The sequence below is a fragment of the Alligator mississippiensis genome, chromosome 1 (assembly GCF_030867095.1).
Source record: "Alligator mississippiensis isolate rAllMis1 chromosome 1, rAllMis1, whole genome shotgun sequence".
Classification (NCBI taxonomy): domain Eukaryota; kingdom Metazoa; phylum Chordata; order Crocodylia; family Alligatoridae; genus Alligator; species Alligator mississippiensis.
This window is the reverse complement of record NC_081824.1, coordinates 257,937,204-257,963,717: the sequence shown is the minus strand read 5'-3', so window position 1 is coordinate 257,963,717 and position 26,514 is coordinate 257,937,204. Positions and strand designations below refer to the sequence as shown.

At 40.8% G+C, this 26,514-nt stretch overlaps 1 protein-coding gene across 1 annotated transcript in view; it reads right to left on the bottom strand.

The window, feature by feature from the left end:
* MORC1 (MORC family CW-type zinc finger 1) overlaps nt 1-26,514 on the bottom strand; it is a 93,683-nt gene that overhangs the window by 55,835 nt on the left and 11,334 nt on the right. The window contains exons 6-14 of the mRNA XM_059720538.1: nt 25,070-25,178; nt 23,233-23,392; nt 18,360-18,465; nt 15,635-15,760; nt 6,728-6,807; nt 5,096-5,169; nt 4,387-4,460; nt 2,804-2,956; nt 2,054-2,208 (exon numbers count right to left, since the gene is read on the bottom strand). Of these exons, the coding sequence (XP_059576521.1) occupies nt 2,054-2,208; nt 2,804-2,956; nt 4,387-4,460; nt 5,096-5,169; nt 6,728-6,807; nt 15,635-15,760; nt 18,360-18,465; nt 23,233-23,392; nt 25,070-25,178 (1,037 nt within the window). The remainder of the gene's footprint in view (nt 1-2,053; nt 2,209-2,803; nt 2,957-4,386; nt 4,461-5,095; nt 5,170-6,727; nt 6,808-15,634; nt 15,761-18,359; nt 18,466-23,232; nt 23,393-25,069; nt 25,179-26,514) is intronic.

The following is a 26,514-nucleotide window of genomic DNA, read 5'->3' as shown; positions in this document are numbered from 1 at the left end:
TATCTCATTGTGTGCATGATATATGAATTAGTGATCCGTGTATGTGTACTGAGTGTGTAGGTAGTGACAACTGATTTTTGTCTAATTTTCGGTTTGTATAGTGTGTATGTGCTTGAATTGGTGATAGGTACGCATGTGCTTACACTGGTAATCTTGGATGTACATCTGCCTGAGTTGGTAGTGTGTGTGTATGCACCGTGTGTGTGTGTGCCTAATTGATTTTTGTGTGTGTATATGTGCAATTGTGTCATACCCTCCCGTCTAACAGCTCAATTTTGAGATCCTGAGAGTTGGCCTGGCCTTAAAGGACAACAACTTGATCCCAGCCATGCAGGACCCAAATGGCTTACTTCAGTTTGCTCCTAACCACCTTCAAAACAATAAGTGAGGAATGAAGCAACTATTCATTTTTTGATTTTATGAGCACTCTAGTCCTTTTTTCCCATTAAATATTGACTACCTCTGTGCAAATTAATTATTTTTCTTCTTCAAGACAGGGTGATACCAGCAGTTGAAACATGTATGAAAAAGGAGGGGGATGGAATGAGGCTACACTTGTCCCAAAGGACCCAGGAAAGTGGGCACCTGAGACCACATTCATATTTTCAGTGAAAGGCAGAATCTGAACCTTTTGACAGGGGCATTCTCTCTCTAACCTATGTGTACATTCTGTCTCCAAAACTATAGAAGAATCCCTTTAACCTTTTAGCAAAAGGCAAAGGATGTCTGCTTTTTCAGAACATACAAGTGGCCCACATCACTTGATCTGTCTGATACTACTTTTAAATGTTTCCAGTAAAACAGCGCACAGTTAGAAAGGTGGTGACCTGAGGCAAGGCACTGTCTGATCCTGAAAATCATGGATGCTTATGTGACAGTTGAATGCCCTATAAATGGTGACAGAGGGTGAAGGAAATTTGGGGTTGGAAAAGAGTGTGGCCATCTGAAGCAAGACATCTCGAGTTGTGAAACATTTCTTCACTAGAAGAAAATGTCCTTTTTGAAGTGACAGGTTCATGGCTAGATTTATTTTTAAGCCAGCGCTGCATTCAAGCCACAGCATAATTATTCCAAGAACTTCTGTGGATATTAAAACAAACTATGAAACCCAATCTTTTATTTATAAGAAAGTTATCAAATAATTTTTTTCATTACTTTCAAAACTGAGATATTATGCAGGAGATCAGTGTTTATTCACAATGCATATGTTTTGTAATGCACAAAAGCATTAATGAATTATGCAAAAAAGCAGATTACAGTGTTGCTTAAAATGACAATGCTTGAACTTGGGTACATCAAGAGTCACAAGGAATTTGCATATATATGTGGAAGCGGGTTGTCTAAAGCTGCACAAACATAATATTTACCTTATTTTCCTCTTTCTTGAATAAGTGAACAGAAATTGTTTGTTTGATTTCACTAGTAATAAACCTTGAAGTTGATTTCCTTTGCCTTCCTCCGCTGAGTGTTGGAAAGGAGCAAATGCCAGCTACCTCAAAGAATTTTTACAGCCCTTGTACCTTCTGCTACTAGATACCCATTTGAGCTTTCACTATGTCATGACAGCTCTGCTGTTTGTTAAGGCAGATACTGCTTTCCACAAAACGAACTGGCTGACCAATGTGTAACTTCCATCAGATCCCAGGTTTAGCTTCTGAATAGCTAACATGCATTTTTATAGCCCTTCCTCTCAAGAGATGTCGGAACATTTGACAACCTTTGCTTATGGATATACTCCCAGAGGCAGAGGTGAATGCATCAGGATAACTTGTTTACCTTTTCCCCCTCTATGTAAAAATTGTTTTTAGCATTGCCACTGCAACAGTTCTTAGCCCATATCTGTTCCCTGGGGTAACTTTCATTATAAAACTTACAGTTTTCCCCACTTCTAACTTAGCTGGTGTATTTGGTGAACTAACTGTGACAACTGTGTGTGTGTGTGTGTGTGTGTGTGTGTGTGTGTGTGTGTACACACACACACACACGTATATATGCATGTGTGCGTTCATGTATGCACACAAATGCACACAAGAATTAACCCATAAAGACTTACTTATTCCTGTGTCCTTCCAGTACTGGAGCAGACAGTGCCTCATGGCTCTAAGCAAGCGGTTATATTCTTTAACATTAACAAAAGCCTGCTTATTGTGTGTGGGCTCCATGGCTTCCAAGGGCATGTTGACCATCCCTACTGCACCAGCACCAAAACTAAAGGAACAAAAATCGAAGTATTTTAAATACGATGAATAAGATAACAATTTTCATTGCAGTTACCCAATAAACACTTTGGAACTGGGAACATATTATTAATGGAAAACTGTGGGTGTAGAATCTTGCCTGACTGCAGTCACAGACAGAATGATCATTATATTACTTCCTTTCAAATGAGTGCAGGATATATATCTCAGAAGTACTAGATTTTAAAATGCAAAGACAGATGACAAGGGAAAGAAATGGGATGGCAGAGTATAAAAAGAGGAATGCTTATGTACCAGTAAACACTCAGAGAAATGATCAGAAACTCCAAGTTGCAATAACAGAGTAAAAAAGAGTGCGTTGCTATAAAGATTATTTTGAGAACTGCATAACCACATGCAGAACAATTTATTCCTCCTTTAATAAAGGCACTTAACTCTTCAGAATACTAATAATCTCCATCCTGGACATTCTTTGAAAGGAAATAATCACTCTGGGTATGGGATCTGGGTTTTAAAACCTCCTTTGACATTCAGAATATCTAAAACTTTATTTCAAGTATGCAGTTTTAAAGCTGGCTCCTTAAAAATATAAAATGCAAACATACCGGGTTTCCAAAGAGTCCGATTTTAGTTGAGGTCCCACCTTTTCATACATTTTGATCAACCGACTGTTGCTATAGATAAGCATTCCATCTTGACTTCTGTTGCCTATGTTTATGCCAAATATTAAATAGAGCTTCTTTGGCTTTCTCAGTTCTCTAAGACGGGGAAATGAGCAGGCAGTTACTTTTATAGGCTTTATCTTGTTTGTTTTTAAGTGTTTGCCAAATGCAAAGTAACGGCTACTGTTACCAGATTAGCACCTACAGGTTCAACAGTTTAATTTATCAAGAATTATAACTGATAAAAAGTCGCAATCAATCACAAAAACATTTAAATATTTAAAGGTTGGCATGACCCTTAGATGCTGAAGTGAAGTCAGAATACTGCTGAGGGTGAATGTAATCTGCCTTTAATGCTTTCTTGACATTCACCACCTAGTCCCTGGAGGGAGGAGGGGGGATTTCCTGTTTAGAATTAAACAAGCCATTTAATCACCTGCAACTGAGACAGGCTGATCTAATACGCTGCAAAGAAAGCACTGCTTACTTAGCTCCAAATTAAGACTAGATACATTGCTATGAAGACATTAATGCTGATCACTAAAAACAGCTTAGTGTATTTTTCACTACATTTGAAAAGTATTTACCAAGTTACCTGATTTTGTTTCCTAAATATTTTTTTAAATTACCTTATTGCAATCATCATCAACAGCTTTTCACACTACAAGCAAATAAAAAGGGCAATTTCTTCCTTGTGTAATTTTATTTACATATTTGCAGGCTGCAATATTCACCGTCTCTTGCAGATGAAAGGATGCCAGTCGTTTGTGTCTATATTCTTCACGTTTCCTTTCTCCGGATACTGGAAAAATACCGTTTGGTTGCCGAACTTTCTAGAGGGAGCTTAGTGACCCTCAGTATGAACAAGGAGAATAAACTAACGTAAAGCATATTTTTGGAAACAGCACTGGGAGTGGAAATTTTGAACACAGCTCTGAGAACTACTACGTGATCATTAACTGCTCACCACTACTTGTAAACTACAGTGCTCATCATGATCAGAAGACAATCTTTCTACATTTAAAGGGCTACAAGAAGCCCATATACAGCCATGTACTTACAAATTTCAAGGAGCAAAGGGATGCCTCCCTTGAAGCAAGGCTTCATATAAGCCAGACAGTGTATATTGTTACCCAAGTAGCCTCGCTCTGTCGGGGATTTCAAAACCTAAAATTGTTACTTTCAGAGCAGCTATTAAGTATTAGGTAATACTCATTTCATCTGTTGGATAGGAAGAAAAATAAAACAAGCATTTAGATAAATTAAAGAAGAAAATTCTCTTCTGCAAGATTTAACCAAATTCAAATGCCAAGAAAATGATACTCCACAGGATTGGTTAAAAAAAATTTCAGAAAAGAATAAAATATTGAAAGACTTACAATAATTTAGAAGCGCCATGAAAAAAGAAAGAGTAGATACAACTTAAAAAAGCACCATGCAAGAATTGGCCTATAGATCATGTCTGGATTCACAACAGAGTAAAAACACTCATCCTAAAATTCTGCTTAAATATGTTCATATCTTGCCTTTGTTTCGCTTCAAGCTTCTCACGTGTTCTTTTTGCATTTTCTAGAGCATCCTGTAACGCAAGATGAGCAGGCTTTTCCATTCGGGGGGGAAGGAGGAGGAAAAGGTTACTTTTCATTCATGTAATGCCCTAAGTATAAACTTCATTTGTTTTTGAAAAGTCAAATATGGCCTTCCAGTGGTTGCAAGCCTTCCAATGGGTGCAAGCCTTGACTTGAGCAACTCAGAGGCAAATCATAAAATGTCACTGTGGGGGCATAAAACTGGAGGACCAATTAAAGGAATATTTTTACATTTTTTAACGAGTATCGTGTGTGCAAACATAAGGCATTATTATTATTGCTTTTGAAGTTAATGGAGAGTATCTTAAAACATTTTCTTGGAGGAGGAACTTAAGTTGATTTTAATACAACTAGGCATTATATCCTTTCAAAATTCCTCATTATCAGTAAATAGGTACTTAACAGAAAAATAGTACAGTTGAATTCTTTTGCTGTTTAATATTACTACTAGGCTACATTTCAGAGGGCTTTCATTAAGGGTGTTCCTAGCCTATATTTTTGAACAATGACATTAAAAGGAAGCCACCCTGGTTGATTTTCCACACTAATACCTGCAGTCCAACAAAATGCAGGTTGCTATGGAGCACCAGCTATAAAAAGCAACATTTCTGAAACCATTACGCAAATGCTGTCTTTGCTACAGTACCTCATTGTCTTCATGCAAAAAGGATTCTTCCAGATGTTTTAATTGACACTTGGCTTCTTTTACAGCTTGTTCAGCTAGAAAGCACACGCAAAAAAAAGCTTAAAGTAAGGCTTAGAGATGTTATAGATACTTGCTTCAAAAGAAAGAAAAAACAACTTTATTCAGTTATCAGTGAATTACATAATAAGTTGTAACTATCAGAAGCAAAGATTCTTAACAAGGGTGCTTCGGCACCCGGGGATGCCTTGAGACAGGGCAAACATGATTCACAAGATAAATCCAGATATTTCTAATACAAATTCAATGCAATATGTATTTAACGACAGTGTTAAAACATGTTGCAGTCTTCTGAGTTCTCTGTAATAGAAGAACTGCTCTGTTCTTCAGTAGCCAAAAAATAAGTGAAGACTAACAGCTGGCATTTTCTGAGGGGTACCTCAAGTATAACAAGGGTTGCCTTGAGTGCACAAGGGTTGAAAACTACTGATCTAAGGTGAAAGGTTGCACATTCTGCAGTTGTGAGGAACTGAGCATTATTTGTCTACTGAAATCCAGGAGATCAAAAAAGCACTTATTCAATGACTCCTGAATGCCATAAAGAATCAGTGCTTTTTGTAATTTACTTGGGGACTAACATAGCAAACCAGTGCTAAGTCTATAGAAGATTTGGGATGTAGGTCTTGGGACATGTCACTCATCTTCTAAGCAGGGGAAATTCTATAAATGTACACTGAACTCCAAATTTTAGTCATACTTCATAAACAGGCAATAACTAAAATGTTTAAAGCACACTTATTAGACTTTAGTGTTGGGCTGCATTTTCATTCACTCATTTTCCTATATAACCACTGTCCAATTGGAACATGATGATTCAATGATCTGAACTGCGGAAAGCAGATGAAGAAAACGAGGCAGGAAAGAAGGCTAGTGCCAGCCCATCTGGTTACCTGCCAGCTGGCAATAAACCTGAGCTTCCACACTCTGCAGCTACCTCAGTAGCTGTCTCCCAGGCCAAAATATGCAAGCAGCCCAGGGAACAGGTAAAAAAAAACCCTTCCTTTGTTGGTCCTTTCAAAATAGATTCATTTTTACAAGGTTTGGAAAGAATTTTTTTCAAAATTGTTTATGGAAGAAAAAGCCCCTTTTCCAGGCTGCTCTGACAGTTCCTGGGTGTGTTTCCATAAAAGCTGAGAGCCCCTTCAGAAGGACCAAATGGTAAGACTAGGATCTACACTTGTGCATGTATCTTCTGGTGGTCTCCACACAAAGAAGAAAAGATGCATGTCAACCAACCCTAATTTTAGACCCTGACAGTTGGACCTACATTACCCTCTCCTTGCTCGCCTCCTGATTATCTATTCCAAGAGCTATCTTCCACGCCCACTGGCAAGATGCCTCTTCAGCATCTTTATCTTCTTTAATTAAAGCTCCATAGTCAATCTGCTAAGGCAATTCTTTTCCCACCCCTTTGGTATAGAATATAACAGCAGTGGTGGGGGTGTTCTGAGAACTTACTAAGGTCTGTGAGCTTTTCAAAAGTTTGAAGTGCTACAAAATTGTTACTGCTTTTTATTTAAAGGCAACATAATAAATAATGACACAGTAAATAGGAGAACTTAGGATATTACATACCAAGCTTCAGGTCCTTTTTTGCCTTTTCTATTTCATTCTGTGCAATAGCTTTAAAGCAGAATGTGAAGTATGGATACATCCTATTAAGAAAGAAAAGCACCATCAGTATCAGCTGAATTTTCAAAGAATGCTCTTTAAAAATATGTGCAGGTGGCCACAGCAAGAATAAATATTGCAACACACAAACTATGTAATATGCTACCATCACTTTGATTCATTTACCTTTTCTAAGATTAGTATTACCTTGACTCTAATAAGTAGTCACTCCCAATATGTTAACAAATACTTCACAAATTGTTGAAGGATTGCCACAAAAGCCATGTAGAACCTAACTTCTTTTCACCTTTGAAATATGTTTAAAGGAAAGGCTGATGCTCTCTTGACAGCACTGAAGAAAGGACTTTATACAGTCATCCTCCAGGCTACCTAGACTGAATGTGTTTATACATATTAACATAACTATACCAGAACTATTGGCTGCCCAGTTGTCCATACAAATAGATCAATTCAAATTAACTAAACTACCCAATGGATTAAGAGCAGTTGGATTTGACATTATTGGGTTAATATTTTCTACAAAAGGAAACTTGTCATTTCAGGGAATGAGTATTCCACACGTGAAAAAACAGGAGAGCTTTTATAACAGCAGAATAACAAAGTTTGTTACTCTAAACGCACCTCTTCCTTCTTGAATGCTTCATCTTAAACTCAGTGAAAAAATTTTAATAGTTCTTTAATTTGCCAAAGAAAGGGCTATAACTAAAACAGACAAATTAAAAAATGTAGTTTCAGACAAATCTCTTATGACAGATATAGGCATTACTTGTACCAGTATAAGTGATCACAAACAAGTTTATACCTGTAACAGAACAGAAGTTTAGCACACATAAACTGTTTAAAAATGGTGGAACCTAGTTTAAGATTTGCCCCCATCCCCAAAAGGCGAATGTGTCCTCTCACTACCATTCTAAACTACGCCACTTACAGAAAACTGCATAACTAAGGTCAATTCTGCCTCAGGCTTTTTGAATGTCTGTACCTAGCCTTAATGTTTAAGTGCCTTGCAATCCTTTTGATTTCAGTCAAACTGCTCAAGGGAGGACAGGTGTCAGTTAGATAACATAGGATAAGAAGTGGAGCCAGAACTATTCTGCATTTAAGAAAAAAAATAGCAAGTCTGTCATCTTTAATATTAATTTTGATAGACTATTATTACTTTTATGGGAGGTTTTTCTTTCTGTTTTTTTGAGATGATACTGAAATGAGAAAGCATTGACATTAAGGAATGATTTAAAATGATGGGACAATACTCAAGTGATGCTGCAAACACTTGATGAGAGAATATCATTATTATGTTCTTTTTAATTACTGATGAATTTTTCTGAGGATCTGTGTAAATGACCAGAGATGTATTTTTATGTATTAATGCTCTGTTATTTAAAAAGAATAAACTGATGGTGTGATGTGTAAGCTATCTATGAACTTGAAAACTAGCAATTGTCACTGGATTTGTTAGAATTCTGAGCTAGAAAAACAAGTAGTGGGTAGGTTTTCTGAATTCCTCATTATCCTGAAGAATCTGGACCAAACTGCATGATACAAATTTAGCCATACAATTAAAACAAATAAAAATAACTCTATTTCATTTGAACATCTCTCCCGAATCCCAAATTTGAGGTTAATATATGTTTTATGATCTAGCATATACTTGAGGGCAATCATCCAAGTGGTACACCTACGCTTTTAAAGTTACTCTGTTAGGTTTTTTTTTTCTGTTTCTGACCAAAGAACTTGAGACTCCTTTGGTAACACCATGCACTGAAAATGCAAAAGTGCTAGAATCCTTTGTATGGATACCTCCACCTATTGAACTTTGGAGGAAGAATCACAGGGGGTGCAATTAGTCCCCATAACACATTTCTTAATGAAAATGTGTGAGGGATGTTAGGAAAAGGAGGATAGAAACTACTCAAATGTATTTGTCTTGTCAAATTTCTTTCACACTAAATTAATAAATGGAAGTAAGACGAGACTCCTACACAAGAACCTTCAGAACTACTGTCAAATGTACCAACCTATATAAATACTAGGTGGTAGCCATACTAGCTGTACCTAAAGAGACAACCTGTTGTGGAACAACCCAAAGAAGTTATGAAATAAATGCAGATACACTTCTGGTGGAATGACTAACAAAGTCTGTCAGCTGGCCTGTGAGCTGATTTTGTCTGTGTACAAACTTCAATTTTGGATGCTGCAGTTGTGGTGGTTTTGGTGATGGAACAAGTGTTTCATCTTTTCAAAGTCTTATATAAAACTGGCACTTTATAAACCTTTGCAGCATTGTGCACACAACAAAGCGGAAAAAGGTTGGTTAACTAAATTTCACTAAAAGCTTAAAGAATATTTTGGGGATAAAGGCAAGCACTCTTTTATAGGAAAGCAAATATGTAGCCAGGAGTACAAGAACAATTCCTTAATAATGCTATCAGAGTAGACATGAACAATAAAGTACTATTTCCTAGCTGCTACTCATAGGCATGCACCTCTTCAGTTAAAAAAAAACAGGTCACAGCCGTACATTTTAGTTACTCCTAGAACTTTAAAGTGAATGGCAGGTCAAGTGAATACTTCCTGCTCATCAGGACTGTGGGGTTAAAGAGTTATTTACAGCTTGGAAATACTCTATCAAGGTTCATGAGAGGGGCTATGGCTTTTACTGTAATATTTGTTTTAAATGTAGTCATGTTGTTATAATGTGTGCAACAGTTTACCAATAAAGCAACACATGGAAAGAAGGGTTAATAGGGTCTGTGATTGTAACTGATCTGCCTAGGTTCAGGACAAGACTAGAGGGATCCTCAGCATCAACAGGACTTGAACAGTCATGTTGATGCTTCAGATGGACTTGGTACTCATCATTTGAAGGTGACACCCCAGAGGCCTCAGAGAGAGAGACTAAGATAAAGCACTAAAATGGATCAGTGGTGATGCACGTGCATCCCCTGAGAGTGCCGGTGCACCCCCTGATCAGCCACACACACCGCTTAGGTGATAGGCAGGGGGGGCAGGCAGGAGCACCTGTTCCTCCCCTGCAAGCACCAGCCGATCTCTGCAGCTGCTCCCAGAAGTGGCCACAACCACTCCCAGAAGCAGCTGCAGCTATCAGCCACCATGGGATCGGCTGCGGGGGTACCCCCAGGCAGCATCGGCCGTGGGAGGAACCCCCTCACTGGTCAGCAGGATCGGCTATAGGGGAACCTCCCCCCTGGCCAGTGGGACTGGTTGCAGGAGGGGCACATGCCCGCTCCCCCCCCCCCCCCCCCGCGACTAAGGTGGCACCAGTTGCCCATGCAATGGATGGAACAGTAAAGAAACAAGGTGGCAACTGAAACCAGGGGATACCCCCAAAAAGGAGATCAGGTGAAGCCTTTGGAGCTTGGGAGCCAGGCAGAGGAGAAAAGAAAATAACTGAACTAACTATGGGATGCACAGGGCTATGCCAGCTAAACTAAGGACAGTAGGATTACTTAACCCTTTGGAAGGGATGGGGTCTTCTTGTTCTGTGGCTTTTGCCCTAATGAATGTTAAAGACAGACTATCTGCTTTGCTGCTTGGAACTTCAGGTTGCACATATTTCCCCCAAACAAAAGATAAAGCCTCTCTCTCAGGAGCTGAATTGGAACTTAAGTGCTTGAGTCAGGGCCACAGACATTTAAGAAGAGTCAGGAATTGAAAGGCCAAAGTATCAGAGTAAGAACAAACCAGGGTTCCCCCTGCATCCCAGCTCTAAAAACTATGCTTGGGTTGGCTTCAGGAAGCATTCACAGAGACTAGACAAAGATGCAGCCATCCTGAGCAAGCATTCCATTTCGGGGGCCTTTGTAACTTGCTACAAAGAGCTAAGAGCAATATTTTGTTCAGACCACCAAAGTAGGAAAATCTCAATACAAATATTAACATTGGCTCTTTCATACTACAGGGGAGGTTCTAAGCAGTCAATAAAACCTGTTTGTGATGTGGTCTTTTTTTTTTTGCCTTTTAATCTGCCCTCTGTGAGGGCACAGAGAACAACTTCTCTGTCCTGTCAGATTGTTGGGAAGCAGACAAAAAGTCATAGAGAGAAATGGACTGTGCTACAGAGCACAAGCAGATTCAAAATGTAATTCTGAGCACAAATGGTGCAACAGCTTCTGCCCGAGGAGCCAATCAGAATAGAAGCAACACCCTTCATGTCTATGTTTGGGGAATGGAGGCCAATGGCAAATGCACCATGAGAACCTGTAACACCTTCCTTAGGAGAACCGTGGGTCCATCCTGCCAGGTGACCTCTGCCTTAGTGTTTTCCACCCACAGCACTTAGAGACTTAATGTTTTACTCTGCTCTAAGTAGGCAATTGGCTTGAGGCCACAACTGATTCACAGCAGAGGAGTGAAACAAATACTACGGTGCTTCCTGTTTACGTTAAAGGCTCAATTTGCACCATTCCGTGCCAGCCAATCTGTCTGGTCACTCCACCCCTCCACCTTTATTCCTAGCTACTGAAAATGGGTTTGAGGTAGGGTTACTATGTTTCCAGGTCCAAAAAAGAGGACACATGTCATGTGGGGAGGGGGGGGCAGTGACATGCCAGTGCCCTGCCCCTTCTGTTGCCCCTCACTACCAAGCCACAGCCCCTGCAGCCCTGCTGCTGCCCCTCAATCCTGACCCACTGACCCCAGCTGTGCCAGTGCCCCTCACTCCCAAACTGCAGTACCATTTCCCCAAAGCCATGATGGTGCCCCTTACTCTTGACCTGCAGCCTCCTCCCTGCCCCCATCCTTGCTGGTGCCCCTCACTCCTGCCCCACAGCCCCCAGCTCTGCCAGTGTCCTCCACTCCCAACGTAGTCCCCTGCTCTCCCCGCCTCCCCCCAGTGCCCCTCACTCCCAAGCCACAGCCTCAGCAGCCCAGCTGGTGCCCCCCACAACCCTGCCAAGATGGGGATTAGAGGGCTCAAAAAGAGGATATGTCTGGGGAAACCCGGACGTATGGTAACCCTAGTCTGGCGCCAACATACAATATATTAGACTCAGGACTGGCTAGAATTATTCAAACTCCTTTCTTTTGTCTTTCAATTCAGCTCAGCTCTTTAAAAATGATTTGGAGAGAGAAACTAGTTATAGGCCATCGGGACTCCATTTTTGAGCCTTGTGGCTGAAAGATGGAGGTATTAGAATAGAATAAATCTGCCAGGATTCCTTATAACATCAACTTCTCAATTTGTCACAAAATGTTACAATGTGACAGCACATTATAAGGACTGAAAGAATTCTGATTCCACCACAAAAAAAACCCAGGAAGAGCAGATACAATGTGTTAACAAAGGAAACTGACAGTTTGTACTTAAAATAGAACAAAGTCACAGAAGAGTCCATTAAAAATAACTGAGAAACAAGATAATGGGCTCAATATTCAAAAGTGCTCAGATAAAGAGAGCTATGGAAATTGAATGAGCATAATACATATAAAGATAAAAAAACATTCAGAAACTGAAAGTGATTTAGAAAAAGTAGATATTTCCACTGACAGCGCACATTTCTACAACAATGGGTATATTCACAGTACCTATCTCCAGAAGGAACAATATTTTGGAATCTCCAAAACTGATTTTAATACTTACTTTACAGATGACAAGACTTCAGCACAGTTCCAAGAGCATGAACATTTGAGTTGTAGAAACCTTCAGTCAATGTGGTACATATTGAGATATTCCAACACCCCCTGTCCAGAGTACCTCCTTTTCTGAATACTGTAAAATATGGTTGACTGGGGGTGGGGATGCATTTATAGCAATAAGAGTTTGATTAGGCAAATAATGGCATCTGCTGCTAAAAGCTGACATTCACCTTGCAGGTTTAGTGATCTTATATTCTAGAAAACTTTCAACCCACAGCAGTATCCAATGGAGACTGATACATTTCCCAAAATAAATCCTTCATACAACCATTAACAGACAACTGCCTCATAGGTGGCACCAAAACAACCTACAGAAACAGTTTACAATATGGAGTAAACAACCCCATTGTGTTTCACATCAACTTGTTTCCCACTATTCCCCCTTAATAATTTGCTCTATGCTCATCCCAAGTCATTCAAGTTTTAATCCCTATTGTATCCTTCTCTGACTCAATTTTCTGACTTTTTAGAAGATGCATTTTACCCTCTGAAATCTGCCTTTTCCAACGGTGCCTCATTCAAATCATTCCACAAACTGCTCAGCAAGTCATCAACATAAGTAGCATTCAACTCAGCTGAAAATTTTACAAGTTCCCAAGTACTTGGAAATTTAATTTATTTGATCCTAATGCTCTGTTGGGTAACTGAACTATTTTTAAGCATAGATTTTCACACTCTGCAGTGAGGGATCCATCCCTTCCCCTTGGCTGTAAGCTCAACAGATGAATAATGAACAGCACAATTAGAAAGAACAGTTAAAATGCTAGTTACTCTGGGAAGGGAATCATTACCTTTAATCCAAGTCCTATAATAGGGACATCTTGGAAAGGTTAATTGTTGAAGGAAAGCCCTATAGTAGGCTCAACAGGGTTGTAAAGCATAACTATAGGTAAAACACAAGCTATTAGAGTGAGGTGGAATATTGGGAGAGTTAGACTAACTTCAATGAATAAAAGCTCAAACCTACAGTCTCAGAAGCATGAACTGAAGTGCCAGATTCAAACATTCTCTCTTTCAGGAATAGTAAGATTTCTAAATTTGACCCCAGCACTTTATTTAGCATGTGATGATACAGTGATCACAACGCAAGGAGAAACATATTCACAATTTTATTCAAAATGTTATGTCCAAATTTTGCAGCTAGCCGACTGCTTCAGGTTTGTATTGTGCAGAACAAACAGAGTTCCATTAAATGGACAAAGACAACATCTAGTGATTCAAAGTCTGAAAAGGGGTGCCACAGTTGTAGTTTGGTGAGCTAGTCCAGGTCCATCGATGTAACAGGAATCCACATCTGCCGCATTCTGTCCTAATTTCATTTGCAGAAGAGCAAAGATATCTAGGGGGATCAAAGCCAGCTTGTCTAATGGTGGGATTTGTAATGCTAATTTCTGTATTAGGGGGTGAACTGAACCACCCTTGAATTGAGCATTCCTTCAGTGCTCTCCCATATTGCATCCTCTTTGTAGTTACTTATATGAGTTTCCACAGTATGCAATAAAAATGCGTTCTGAAAATGATGCTCTAGTAGGAGAACAGAAATAAATCATTTATGAAAGGCAGAGGCACATATTTTAAAGAGAGCACACACTTTCTCCTGAGGTGCTCAACTTACTGGTGAACAAATGGATTACATTTTGGTAACTGTCATGTAGGGTAGAATGTTTAAAAGCACTTTATGATAGTCAAAAAAATGCTTCATTTAGAGACCATCCTAGATTTCAGTGGGAGCATAGTGAGACCAGTGCCGATCACATCAGTAAAAATCCATCCTTAGTTTAGAAACATAAACTGTCATGAAGGACCAAGACAAGAAACCTTGTTTTCAAGTTTATACATGTCAAGTTTATACATGCTGAAATTAAAGAGCCAAATAAACAAACGGGGACAGACAAAAGACTCATAGGCCAATGCAGTAGAAATCTGTCTCCATTAAGAAGATGTGGCAATATTTGCCTTTCAGCAGTGCAGATAGCTTAGGAGGACTGGAAATCACATATACCCAATAACTTGACTGATATGACATTCAAGAAAGTCCCACCCCTGTGTCTTCCTACCAGAATTACTAGGTTAAATGCAAAGTGAGCTCAAACAGCACTAGTGTGCAAAAATGTTCAAGAAGTGCTTGGGATGCCAAGCAAACTGGTGTATTCTAGTCCTACTACTGCTTGGAAACTGTAAGTCAGTGTTTAATAACATTTCATTTTAGATGTTAAAAATACAGCATGTTTTATCAAAACCTTAATATCCAGGTTGTAGTTTATAAAATATGGTATGCTTCAGTAAGGTTTTGTTTGTTTGTTTGGTTTTTGTTATCCATTTTGAAGATGACATAAGAAGTGTATTTGGTTGGTAGTAGGAAGACAAGGTTCTTTGTTTGATAATATATCTTTTACTGGATCAACAATAGAGTGGGGAGAAATTTATTATTCAAGCTTCTGGACACAAATGCCTTTCCTCAGGTCTAGCTCAAATGAAGGATATTCTGTGCACCAAAGCTTGTCTAACTTATCTTCCAACTATATAGTTTGTCCAATAAAAAGTATGACCAGAGAAATCCTGATTCTCACCTATTCCTGAACCACCATGGCTACAACAGTGCTTGAACACTATACCACAGGTGACCAATCATAAAGCCCTAAAATAAGCTTTTCTGGTCCACAGACATGTATTAACAACTTTGCTAATAAGTAACTGAATGGTTCAGTTTGTACACTTTGCAGAAATCTATCCATTGACATCAGAAGGAGTTGGACTGGATCCCAAATTCAGTGACAATTTATTCAGGGCACTAATTGAGACATAAAAAGATTTGCTTTAGGAATATCTCCTTTCAAAACACATGGTAAAAAGTTTAGGAGTCTCTTAAAATGAGTGGTGTAAGTGACCCATAATCTTATACTTTATTTTTATATACCTTGAAGGTGTTCAAAGTGAAAGCCAAAAACCTTTTTAGGTGATTATATTATGTAGCACCTTCTTTGACTTGGATCGTACTCATACCAAGTGTTTTGTCACAGACGATTACCCTTTAGCAGACCTGCCGCCAATGTGATTTGAACTTTCTTAAATTATAAGTCACCCTGACATCAAAATCAATTTCCCACCATGACAAAAATGTTTAGGCTTTCAAGTGTATTGGTTTGCAAATTAAAAGATTTAAGAATACAATAGTAACAGAAGCCTACTCACCTGGGTCTGTAAAAGCAATAAGGCAAGTATCGAGTTTCTACCTTCTTAGCCTGAATGAATATCTTCATCCTTGGGTCAAAATACAATACAGCTGTATAGGCTCTGAGTGACCATTTTTCTGGAAGGCTGTTATATCCCAAAATTTAAAAAAAAGTAAGAAACATTATTTTGAGGACACAGAGCATGAACTCTACTAGGTGGGGAAAATGAGATGCATAGTAAACTGAGGCAACATGCTCTCACCCAGAGTCATTAAACTAAAATATGATGGATCCCTACAGTGCATGCTGTAGAACACTTTTTGAAGATTTTCTCCAGATTAAGTTTGTCAGAACTTTGCCAATCAACTGCAATTTGTTCAAATACACTAGGCTTCAGCTGACAGAGTGAACACAATGCCAAGTGTATCTGGTTGAAAATGAGGTTCATAATGGGATGCTACTGCCAATGTAGAATGAAAATCTAGCTGAAAGTAAGGATTTAATGCCACATAGCGGGCTCCTCAAGGACAGCTACTCCACTGAATCTGTCCTCCACAGCTCTTCCTGTTGTGATTTACTGGTTTCTAGGATAATGATTTGGGAAGGATTCTTACCCTGGAGGAGTAACTGGTATATGGGCCCCTAGGTTACACATAGTGTAGGATGAGAAGCAACCTTTTGACCAACAGCCTTTTGGGAATACAGGATGTAGCAGGAAGCCAACCAGAAGACAAGCTCCATTTCCTAACAAAGGGCAGTGCAAAGTTGGGAGCCCGGGGTCACAAGTCAAGAAACAGCCCAGGGTCTAGGGAAGGATTTAATGAAGTAGTGCTCATATCAGATACTAAAACAACTGAGACAACTGCCACATTCTAGCCAAAAAAATATTTACAACAAGGCTTTGAGGATGCCTTAGTAGTCTGGACAGCCCTCCTTGCTCCATACTGTTAAGTGTGATTGGTGTTTTTTGTCATCCTGCTCCACTCCCCAGCAAAGGCTGTAATCCTACTGCTTCATCATCCTTTGACTTTCTGCTCACTTCTGCATGCAGTCAGGTTCTCTCTTTTTCCCACATGGAGCACTAAGGATAACTGAAGGATGGGTGCCCTGCATCTCTACTTAGAGATCTCTGGTGCATGTGCACCAATTAGCCATTATTTTTCCAGTTACAAAGCTCAGGGCTTACAATATCAATCCCATTTCTGCTGTGCTCAGACAGAAGCACTGACTCTTCTACACTTTCCTCATGATTCTCTTTTCAAAGCGTCTGTTCCTTTTTTAGTTCTGCACATCCATGCTTTGCCTCCACATCCTTTCCCCCTCTGACATAATTTCTAATGGAGCCCTTCAATTCACTATCAGGCTTTATTTATTGTTTCGGGTGCTCTCTCTTTCTCTCTGGTTTGCAGACTTTTTAACCCAAATACTAATCTTAATTATCTACATATGTCATAATGAAAGCTTCATCTATACTACTAACACTGAAGACTTCCTATGAAAAAAAAATATTTTAAGTTAAATTATTCATTTTAATTAAAATGTGCTCGCACTAATTTTCAGGATTACTTTTACTGCTGTCTGCCAAATGTACACATTAAATAGTTCTGTCTGCTAAAATAATTTTTATTTCACTTGCATTGAAAATGAAATGTAATAAGAGATGCATTTTTAATTGCGACTAATCTAAATTGATTTAGTCCCAAGAACTCTCAAGTCTCTAAATTTTTAAGTAACTTTAAAAGTGTTGCATCATTAATTTTTGGTTTACATGAAGTGTGCAACAAAACAATGAACAAAAGATGAAAGTCTTGTCATAAATACAAAAAATAGCATTCTGCAATCAAGTATATACATTTATTCATTTTTTTTTTAGTCTGTCTTATGCATACTGTTTGCCCACAGATCACAGAAGGTAGACTTTTTTCAGCAACCCCCAAGTTTTTTAGTTACATTTTGAGAGGGAATTTAGTAAACATCCCACTGAATCTCATTCAGAATGGGACTTTAATGCCTTAAATTTGTAGTATAACCCAATTACTATGAATTATCAACCCTGGGATTTTTAAAAAATTGCTTTTAATTATTGTCACTGCCCAAGAAACATTAGAAAAAAGAAAAGTAATCATCACATTCGATCTTCCTTGTCTTAAAATACCAGCTGACACCTGGCTGACACTGTTGACTTAATTAACTTTGCAGAAATTAGCTGTACATATTCTTTTGTGATCTCCACACAGCAGATAGTTTGGAAACAGTCTGTCCTAAGTCAAGTATTCTCTAACTCCAGTGTGTATCTCTTGCTTTAGGAGTAGCAACCGCTTCTTGTTATTATTTGTTGCTACGACTGATTGACCTTCCCTTGATGTATACCATAGCCAAGCACCTGTGTGTAGCAAAGTAGCAAGTCCATTCCTTAAAGCCTGAACAGAGGACAGAACATGTTTAGAAACTATACAATCTGTCTTCTGCATTATCTATCCTTTTTTTTAATGCAAAGACTCAAGTCATCCATGCTATTTACCCAAATATGCCATATGTGCCTTTAGATCATGTGTTCTCCCAACAGCATTCACCCCCACTTTGCTTGTCCTATGGTCTTTCTTCCAAATAGGAATCCCTCTATTCTTTTTTCAAATCCAAATAAGTTAACAGTTGGCCAATAAAATATTTTATCGGTATATGGTATCAATTAAAGATAAATAGTCTACACATCTAATCCAATAACATAGTTACTTAACACTTACTTGTCAGGAAGACCAGCAATAAGCATGTCAGCACTGTGTGTTTTAATATCTAGCTCTGGCTCTCCATTCAGCATAAGCTTCAAGTTGTAAATAATTATTAAAGTTCCTGAAGAAAAACAAAAATATATATAACTTCTAAACCAAATATTTTAACGAATACTTTCAGGTGTTTCTTTCCATTTTAAAGATTGACAGTCAAGTCCAAACAGTATGCACAGAATCATAGGAAGCATTATCATTTCTGTGACCTCCTTTAATTTAAATAAAAAGCGAGGCAAATTGATAGTTGCAGAACCCAATTTTAGGTCCTAAACCTATGCAAGGTTTGGAGCAGGTCTTATTGTGTTGGTGTCCAATATTATTGTGGCTGGCTGGACAGCGGGCTCACTAGCAGCCTGGATTGTTAGCTTGAGCCTGAATGGCCTGGGCTCCATTGATGGAGGCAATTTTTCCTTCACCACCAATCAGGGGAAGGCAGAAGGAAGACAGCCCCACCCTGATCCAGGGGTGAGGTGAAAGAGAGGACCTGAGAGGGAACTAACACCTTGGGCTTCCTCACTGGTCCATTCCCAATCTGGGGCAGAACCTCTAGAGGGAATAAAAGCCTGTGTACTGAACACATGGGCCACTTCTATGAGAGGGACGATGAAGATGAGGGCTGCAGAAGCGCTGGTAGAGCTGACCATGGGGGCAAAGCCATTGCCCCAGAAGTGCCCTGAAGATGCCTCTGGCAAGGGAGAAGCAGCAGGCGGTTGCATCCCAGCTGCTGTAGGAAGAAGGGAGCAATGGTGCATGGGACGATGCACAGAGGGTCTGGAGGACAGGCGGGACCTCGACGGCTGCACAAGGCAGTGCAGGTCCCCAGCCCTGCATGAGGAAGGAGCCCAGCCCCTTTGGTGGAGAGAGCTGTGCATGGGGCTTGGTGAGCTGAGGGGATGCCATGGTTGCATGAGGCAGCGCGGGTCCCCAGCCCTGCATGAGGCAGGAGCCCTCAGTGCACAGGTCAGTGCACAGGGCTGGTGGAGCTAAAGGGGCCACAGCAGCTGCACAAGGCAGTGCAGGTCCCCAGCCTTGCATAAGGTGGTGCCCTCGGTGCACGAGTCAATGCACAGGGCTAGAAAGGGTCTGGGAGAGCTGAACTGAAGGGACTGCTGTGGCTGCACAGCCCTCAGTGCACAGACTGGTGCACAGGGCTGAAGAGCTGATGGGACTCCAGGACTAAATAAGGCAGCTTGGGTTCCTGAACCTGTGAACAGTAGGGGTATCACGGTGCATGGATCAGTGCACAGAGCCAAGGCAGAGCTGAAGGGACAAGGCACAAGGCAGCACAGGCCTGTATCCCTTCAGGAGGCAGAGACCAGTAGGCCCTAGTAGCTGCATGAGGCAGCTAGGGCCTTTCCACTGTGAGCAGCAGCTGGGTGAAGCCATGGGTCCCTGGCAAGGTGGGAGTTTTGGCCAGCCCACCCAGAAAGAAACGAGCCAAATTCCACCAGAGGGCCAAGGAGCCATGTGTGCCTGGGTAGGGGGATCAGAGTCCACATGGGGAAAGAAAGAAAGGTCTCCACATGGGAAGAGTGGCCCCGGTATGCAGGGGAGGTTGGGTGTCCAGCCAGTTCAGGGGCTTAAGGGCAATTAATATAGTACTTTTGAGGCCACCTGTTTTCCCCTTGGTATTACTCCTCCATGCGGGGTGATTATTGTGCCATTGTTGATTTTGGGTTGTAACTGTTAAGGTTTATGTAAATAGTTAAGGTTGCCTGGGTCCCTATGTATATATGTGGGGAGGGTTGTAAGCTGTATCCTGTACTGTTATTTAAATTCAATATTGTATCGTAAGATATTTATGTATTGCCTTGTTCTATCGATTGTTGAGCTACTAAAATGCTGTGGAGAGTTTTGTGATTATTACTTTGGATTCAAGGGGTTGCTATGCCCGGGTGTGGGTTTGTATCGCAGTATCATTATTCACGTATATTCTAATCATTGTTTATTTATTGCTGAGTTCTATTTAGTGAACCTCTGTTTAACCTGGTGCCACTGTTATTTGTTTCCTCACCTGCAGTGTGCAAGGCCTGGGAATGAGGGGTTATATGCCAATAAGAAGACCCCTGGGAGCCCAGGCGTACATTGATAAAGCACCTCTGTTTGTTATATTCACTTATTCCTGCCCATGTACATGAGTAACAAGATTTATTTGCCTTAGATGGCATAAATTTGTATATAGTATTCTAGGATATATTTGTATTTGTATTCTAGGATATATTTGTGTATATACTTAATAAGTTCTATGGGTTCTGTAAATAAAGTTCTGTAAATAGTTAAATTTTACTGAATGACCACAGTCTCTGCTCTGCTCTGTAGGAGGGGATGGCAAATTGGCCTAGGCCAAGCAGCCATGCTCTCAAGGCACACACACGCACACCCCCAAACCCCTTCAATTGAAGAAGGGGTACCAACTGCGTACCACCAGGGTTACATTATATTATTAGATACAGATTAATACAGTCAGAAATAAGGAAAGGGAGAACAAAGAGCTCACACTGAGGGAGAAAAAGCGATGATTTCAAGGAATCTATCAAGTGAAATTAGAGTTAGCAAGAGACTGTTTCAGATAGAACATGCTGCTAAGGAAAAGTCTCCTGCAATTTTAGACTGTGAAAATATTCAGAAGATGCCAGTGAGAGAAGCAGAGGAGCACAGAAAAGAATGATTAAATAAGTGTACAAACGCTGAACTTAAATTCACAAAGTATTTAGGAATTATTTCTAGATACTTTTTATATATAATTTATCTATTTGATTTATATGCTGTGTCTCCTCCCAGTAAAGGCTCGGATTGGCTTGATGGCTTACAATAAAAAAAATAACTTAAGACAAAAGAACACAATACAATAGTATAAGTAGGGATCCTGGCTTTCTCTGTTAAAAAAATCCAAATTTATCAGATTAAAAAACCCCAAATGTGCATTTTCCCACAATTAAAATAAAACATCTATCTATCAATTGATTGACATAGATATATGTAACAGTTGAACACAATGTTTTATGGATATATTTACCATTTTAAAGCAATTTGGACGCCTACCAGTGCCTCAATCATAATAAAATAAATACTAAATACCTATATATTTTGGTGTTTGATTTTGATTTTTTTTATCATGGAAAAATCAAAGTTCCCCCTGCTCTTTTCACTCACCAGGATGCATGTCCAGCTGCAGCTGTCCCCCTTGCTGCTTTGTGGTGCTGAGCAGCCCTGATATGCCAGTGCCCTGCCCCTGCCCACACCAGTGCCCCTCACTACCAACCCACAGACCCCCACCCCCACCAACCCTGCTGGTGCCCTTCACTTCCAATGCACAGCCCCCTGGCCCTGTGGTGCCCCTCACTCCCAACCCAAAGCCCCCCATTCCCCCGAGTCCATCTGGTGCCCTTCACTCCCAATCTTCAGCCACCCATCTATGCCGGTGTCCCAAATTTCTGCCCCCCACCCCCAATCCCCCAGTGTGTGGGACATGGGGTGTGTGGGTATAGGCAATGCCATAGGCAATGTGTCAGAGGAGATGTGGTGGTGGGGGCACATGGCCTCCCAGATTTCTGTGCCAATAATGGGACACAGGGCTGCAGCATGGCTGAACCAGCACCAGGAAGGAGCTGCCTCCATGGCCCAGTGGGTGGGACCTGGTGCAGGAGGGCAGAGCGGGGCAGGGAGGCTCAGTGCCCCAGGGCCACCACCGCTGTTGGGAATGCCATGTTGCCATGGCTGCCAAGGTGAGGCGTCTCCTGCCTACTGCCACACTGGGGGGGGGGGGGGGAGGGGCAAAACTCTGTGTTACTGCCACAGCACTTCACTTTGGCGGCCACGGTGGCATGGTACCTATGGGAGTGGTGGTGGCAGCACTGAGCCTCCCTGCCCTGCTCCACCCTCCTGCACTGCAGAGGTGGCTCCAGCCTGGTGCCAGTTCAGCCAGGTTGCAGCCCTGTACCCTGCTGCGGGCACAGAAGTCTGGGGGGTCACAAGCATTGCCCTGCAATGCATGGTTTATGGGCCCAAAGCCCTCTGTGAGTGTGCGTAGCAGTGGTGAGCCTCCACCCACTCCTCCCCCTTGGGACAAGGTGCCCATGGCTCTGTCCTGCTCCCCAGCCAGCCCTGCAGCCACACATTCCTGGCTACTCCAGCCCTGGGCACTACACTGGGAGGCTGGGCAGAACCCTCAGCCCTAGCTACAAACCATGCCCCACTCTCTCCCTCACTGTGCACACTCAGCATGAGCCACTGCATCAATCTCCCCACAAGTTGTGCCCCCCACACCTCATCCATGCTCCCCCTGCTCCTCCATGCATCACCTATGCCCCCCCCGGTAGACTTATCTGAAGAAAACTGCAGGAGCTGCTCTCCACTATGCTGCTTAGCTGTATTGCCAGCCATGTGCGCATGTACATGCACACATGCACGTGGCACCCCTTGTCTCTGATCATCTTCCTTGCACTTGCCCCAGCCCAAGCAGCCCCTTGCAGGGTGGAACCCTGCCAATCTGCAAGGGGACCCTTCCTTTAAAGGAGAAAAATCTGCATTTTTCTACAGGAACAGAAAACCTAGATCCCTGATAATCAGCTAGCTTAACAAAATCATTAAAAAAGAACAGAACTGTATGTGAATGCCCCATAGAAATGTGGTAAAAAAAGCCAATCCAGTTTTTGTTTTGATATCAGATTGTTATGAGCATGCAAAAATTTCAATAGCTGACTCTTCAATAAATGCTGAAAACCACACTGTATCCCCAACTGAACTTCAGTATTTATGTATTTTTAAATTACTGTTCATGGCACTAATACAAATCCCATGATTAAAAAATGGGATAGTTTGGTAAGCTTACCACTTTTCCCATAGATTGCATCAAATTGCTGCATCAATTCATCTTCGCTCGTGAAAGGTGAATATTTAAAGATGATTGACATTTGTACAGCAAACATCGCAGCATCATGTAAAACAGGCTTTCTGGTACTTACTGACCATGAAGGTATTGGAACAATCACCTGCAAAAAATGCCATGAAAAAATATTTTGCGTTATACTGAAAATTTTATATTTTAAAAGAGAGTCCAAATACTGTCTCACAGAAGAGATGGGAGAGGCATCTTGGAATGCTAGAGGACTGTGCTATGGCTGTCAGAAGAGAAGGTGTACTGACATTTGCTCTTCCAGGAGAAACTCTCCTGTGAGTAATTTAACCCTGATTGTTTCTAGGTTATTTTTCTTCTGGAGTGGTCATTTTTGTTCTGGGAGAAAAATCCCAAACATCTGAACACTCGTGCTTTCTCCCAGGAAAGCAGCAACTCTCCCAGGAGAAACTGAATGTCTGTATGTGACCACAGAAAGTTACTAATTAAAACCAAACTCTGCTAAGAGAATTATAACCACACACATTATCAAATAGGAATTCATTTTTACTCTTTGAGGAGGGAGTCATATGTGATATCTTTTATTACGTCGGGTATCACAAACCATAGAGATACCAAACCAGTCTTTCTGCCAGATTTCTGAACTTCAGACATTTCTAGTAGGAGGTTTTATTTTAAAACATAAAGGGATCTATTCTCTTCTCTGTTAGCCAGGGGCACAGAAACCCCTTGCAAAGACATTAGAGAAGTGCTCAAAAAATATCTTTTCCTATTCCATCTGGAAACAGTAAAATGAAGAGGCCATCTATTATTCTGCCACCTTGAAAAGACCCAAGACTAAGCCAAGCAATTTAGAAGGATAATTTGTTAGTGCCATGATATTCTAACAGTAGAATGAGATAGGTTTAACATTTAAACAGAGCAGAAACTACTAGGATGACCATTTTGCCTCTAAATCTTCTCATCTGCTCCTTGCTTTCAGCTCTGTACACAGTTCTTCAATAGGGTGGGTAAGCACATAAATCTCTATCTGTTCACTCTAATTCTACTTGGCTGCACAAACACCCCTTTAAGGTTTACAAGAAGTTAACATGTTAATAAGAAGATTTCCTAGTTAAAATAGCTTTTACTCTTATGCCCTTTTCTCCCTCCTTTTCTATAACTTTCATTTCTCTTCCTAATCAGTCTTATTTCTAGGTATTTATGGGTGCCTATAAATGAGCATGGAGGCTGCTCTGATGCCCTAGATTAATGAAGTCTGCTGTGTGTAGCAATTACCACGCTCCAGCAGCCTCTTACATCTTGTGTATCAGTGTCTCTGTTCTTAAAAATGGCCACCTAACTTCTACCTCCAACCCCTCCACTCCACCTTCTCCTTCCCCCCGCAGGCAGGAGCTCCTCTCCCCACTCACAAGCTGTCCAGTCATGCACCATCATGTTCAGTACCTCCACATGGGGATCCCAGATGGAGTGCTGGGATCCCCACAGAGGTGGAAGCACAGAGCCTGCCCAGTCCAATGGTGCATGACCTCTGAAAATCTGCTCATCCCGCCAGCTTTCAGAGAGGCAGCCACAAGCCAGTAATAATTGTTTTTGGAAGGACCCCACAGCCAGACAGAATGGCCTAGAAGGTTGGATCCCACCTGCAGGCTGTGTTTTGACTGCTTATCAGGTAAGTCTGCTGCATAAATATGATCTTCAGAGTTGAAATATCATTAAATGTAAATAGTGCTTAAGCAACTGGTAGAACTTTTGCCCAGTATTTTACTTGAGACTATTTTCAAGCTAGAAAAAAAACAAGGCAGACACATACCTCATCAAGGCCTTCTCTCTCACAGAATGTTTGAGAAAATAGAACACATGTCATGGTATCTTCTTGCTTTGTAAGTAATATGAAGTCTTTCCCTAGTCGCATAGACCCACTATAATAAAGTTAAAAAAGATGTTAGTATCACATAGTTTGTTGTCAGACTAGCCAACAGAAGACACCAACAGCTGGCCCAATGGCCCTATTCTAACATGCTCAGAGTAATGTATTGCTTCTCATAGCAATGGGAAGATGGAACACAGGATAAACCAACTCTTGAAAAACTGGGAGATATTAAATATTAAGGCTACTCTTCTCCCACAGAATACTGAAAAGGGCAGCCACTTAACTAAAACAAGGCAGCCACATGTTGAAAGAACATATTGGGGAGCCCCCCACACTCCTGTGGGCTGCTAAATCTCAGCATTCACGAATCACCTGGTACCTTGAGGTATGTAGAAAAAAACATTTAAATCTGTGTCTGTGTTTGAATTGTCAAATCTTTCCAAATCTCTCTGAATCGATTCAGAGGGTTCTGATTCGATGCGGAGAGATTATAGGGTCTCCCGATTCGATTTAGAGATTCGGCCACTGAATTGGGCCGAACCTCCACTAAATCAAATCAGGGACCGAAGCTTTGCACAGCCCTAATAACAATATAATTACATCCATCTCTCTTAGAAAGACTCCCTAGGATACACATGGACAAGAATATATATGGGCTAGTTCCACACGGTAACCTTTTACTGGCCACAAAAAGCAGTGGACAATAGAACAGAGAAATTGATTTTTGTAAAATAGAGCAGTGAGAACTGGACAACTACAAAACAGTGCATACTGAAACTCTTATAAGGAACAATTCTACATTAAACATCAAATTTGATGACCAACCAGGTTGTTGTTATTAATCTCAATTCTTCCATTACTGAATGCCATTTCATTTTTTAATTCATAGAATCATAAAAAATTGGGGTTGGAAGGAACCTCAGGAGGTCATCCAGTTCAACCTGTTGCTCAAATCATAACCAGCCCCCAAAAGCCAAGCCTTTGTCTACTTGGGTCTTAAAAACATGTAAAGATAGAGATTCCACAACCCTTCTGGGTAAACTGTTTCAGTTCTTTATTACCCTCCTAGTAAGAAAGTTTTTCCTAATACGTAACCTAAACTTGCCTTGCTGCACCCTTGAGACCACTGCTCTTTGTTCTGTTGTCTGTCACCACTGAGGACAGTCTAGCTCCATCCTCTTCTGAATCCCCCTTCAGGTAGTTGAAGGCTGTTACTAAATTCCCCCTCAGCCTTCTCTTCTCCAGACTAAATAAGCCCAGTTCTCCTAGTCTCTCCTCAGAAGTCATGTTTCCTAGCCTTTTAATCATTTTCACTGCCCTCTACTGGACTTCCTCCAATTTGCTCACATCCATTTTGTAGTGGGTGCCCCAAATTAATCATTAAG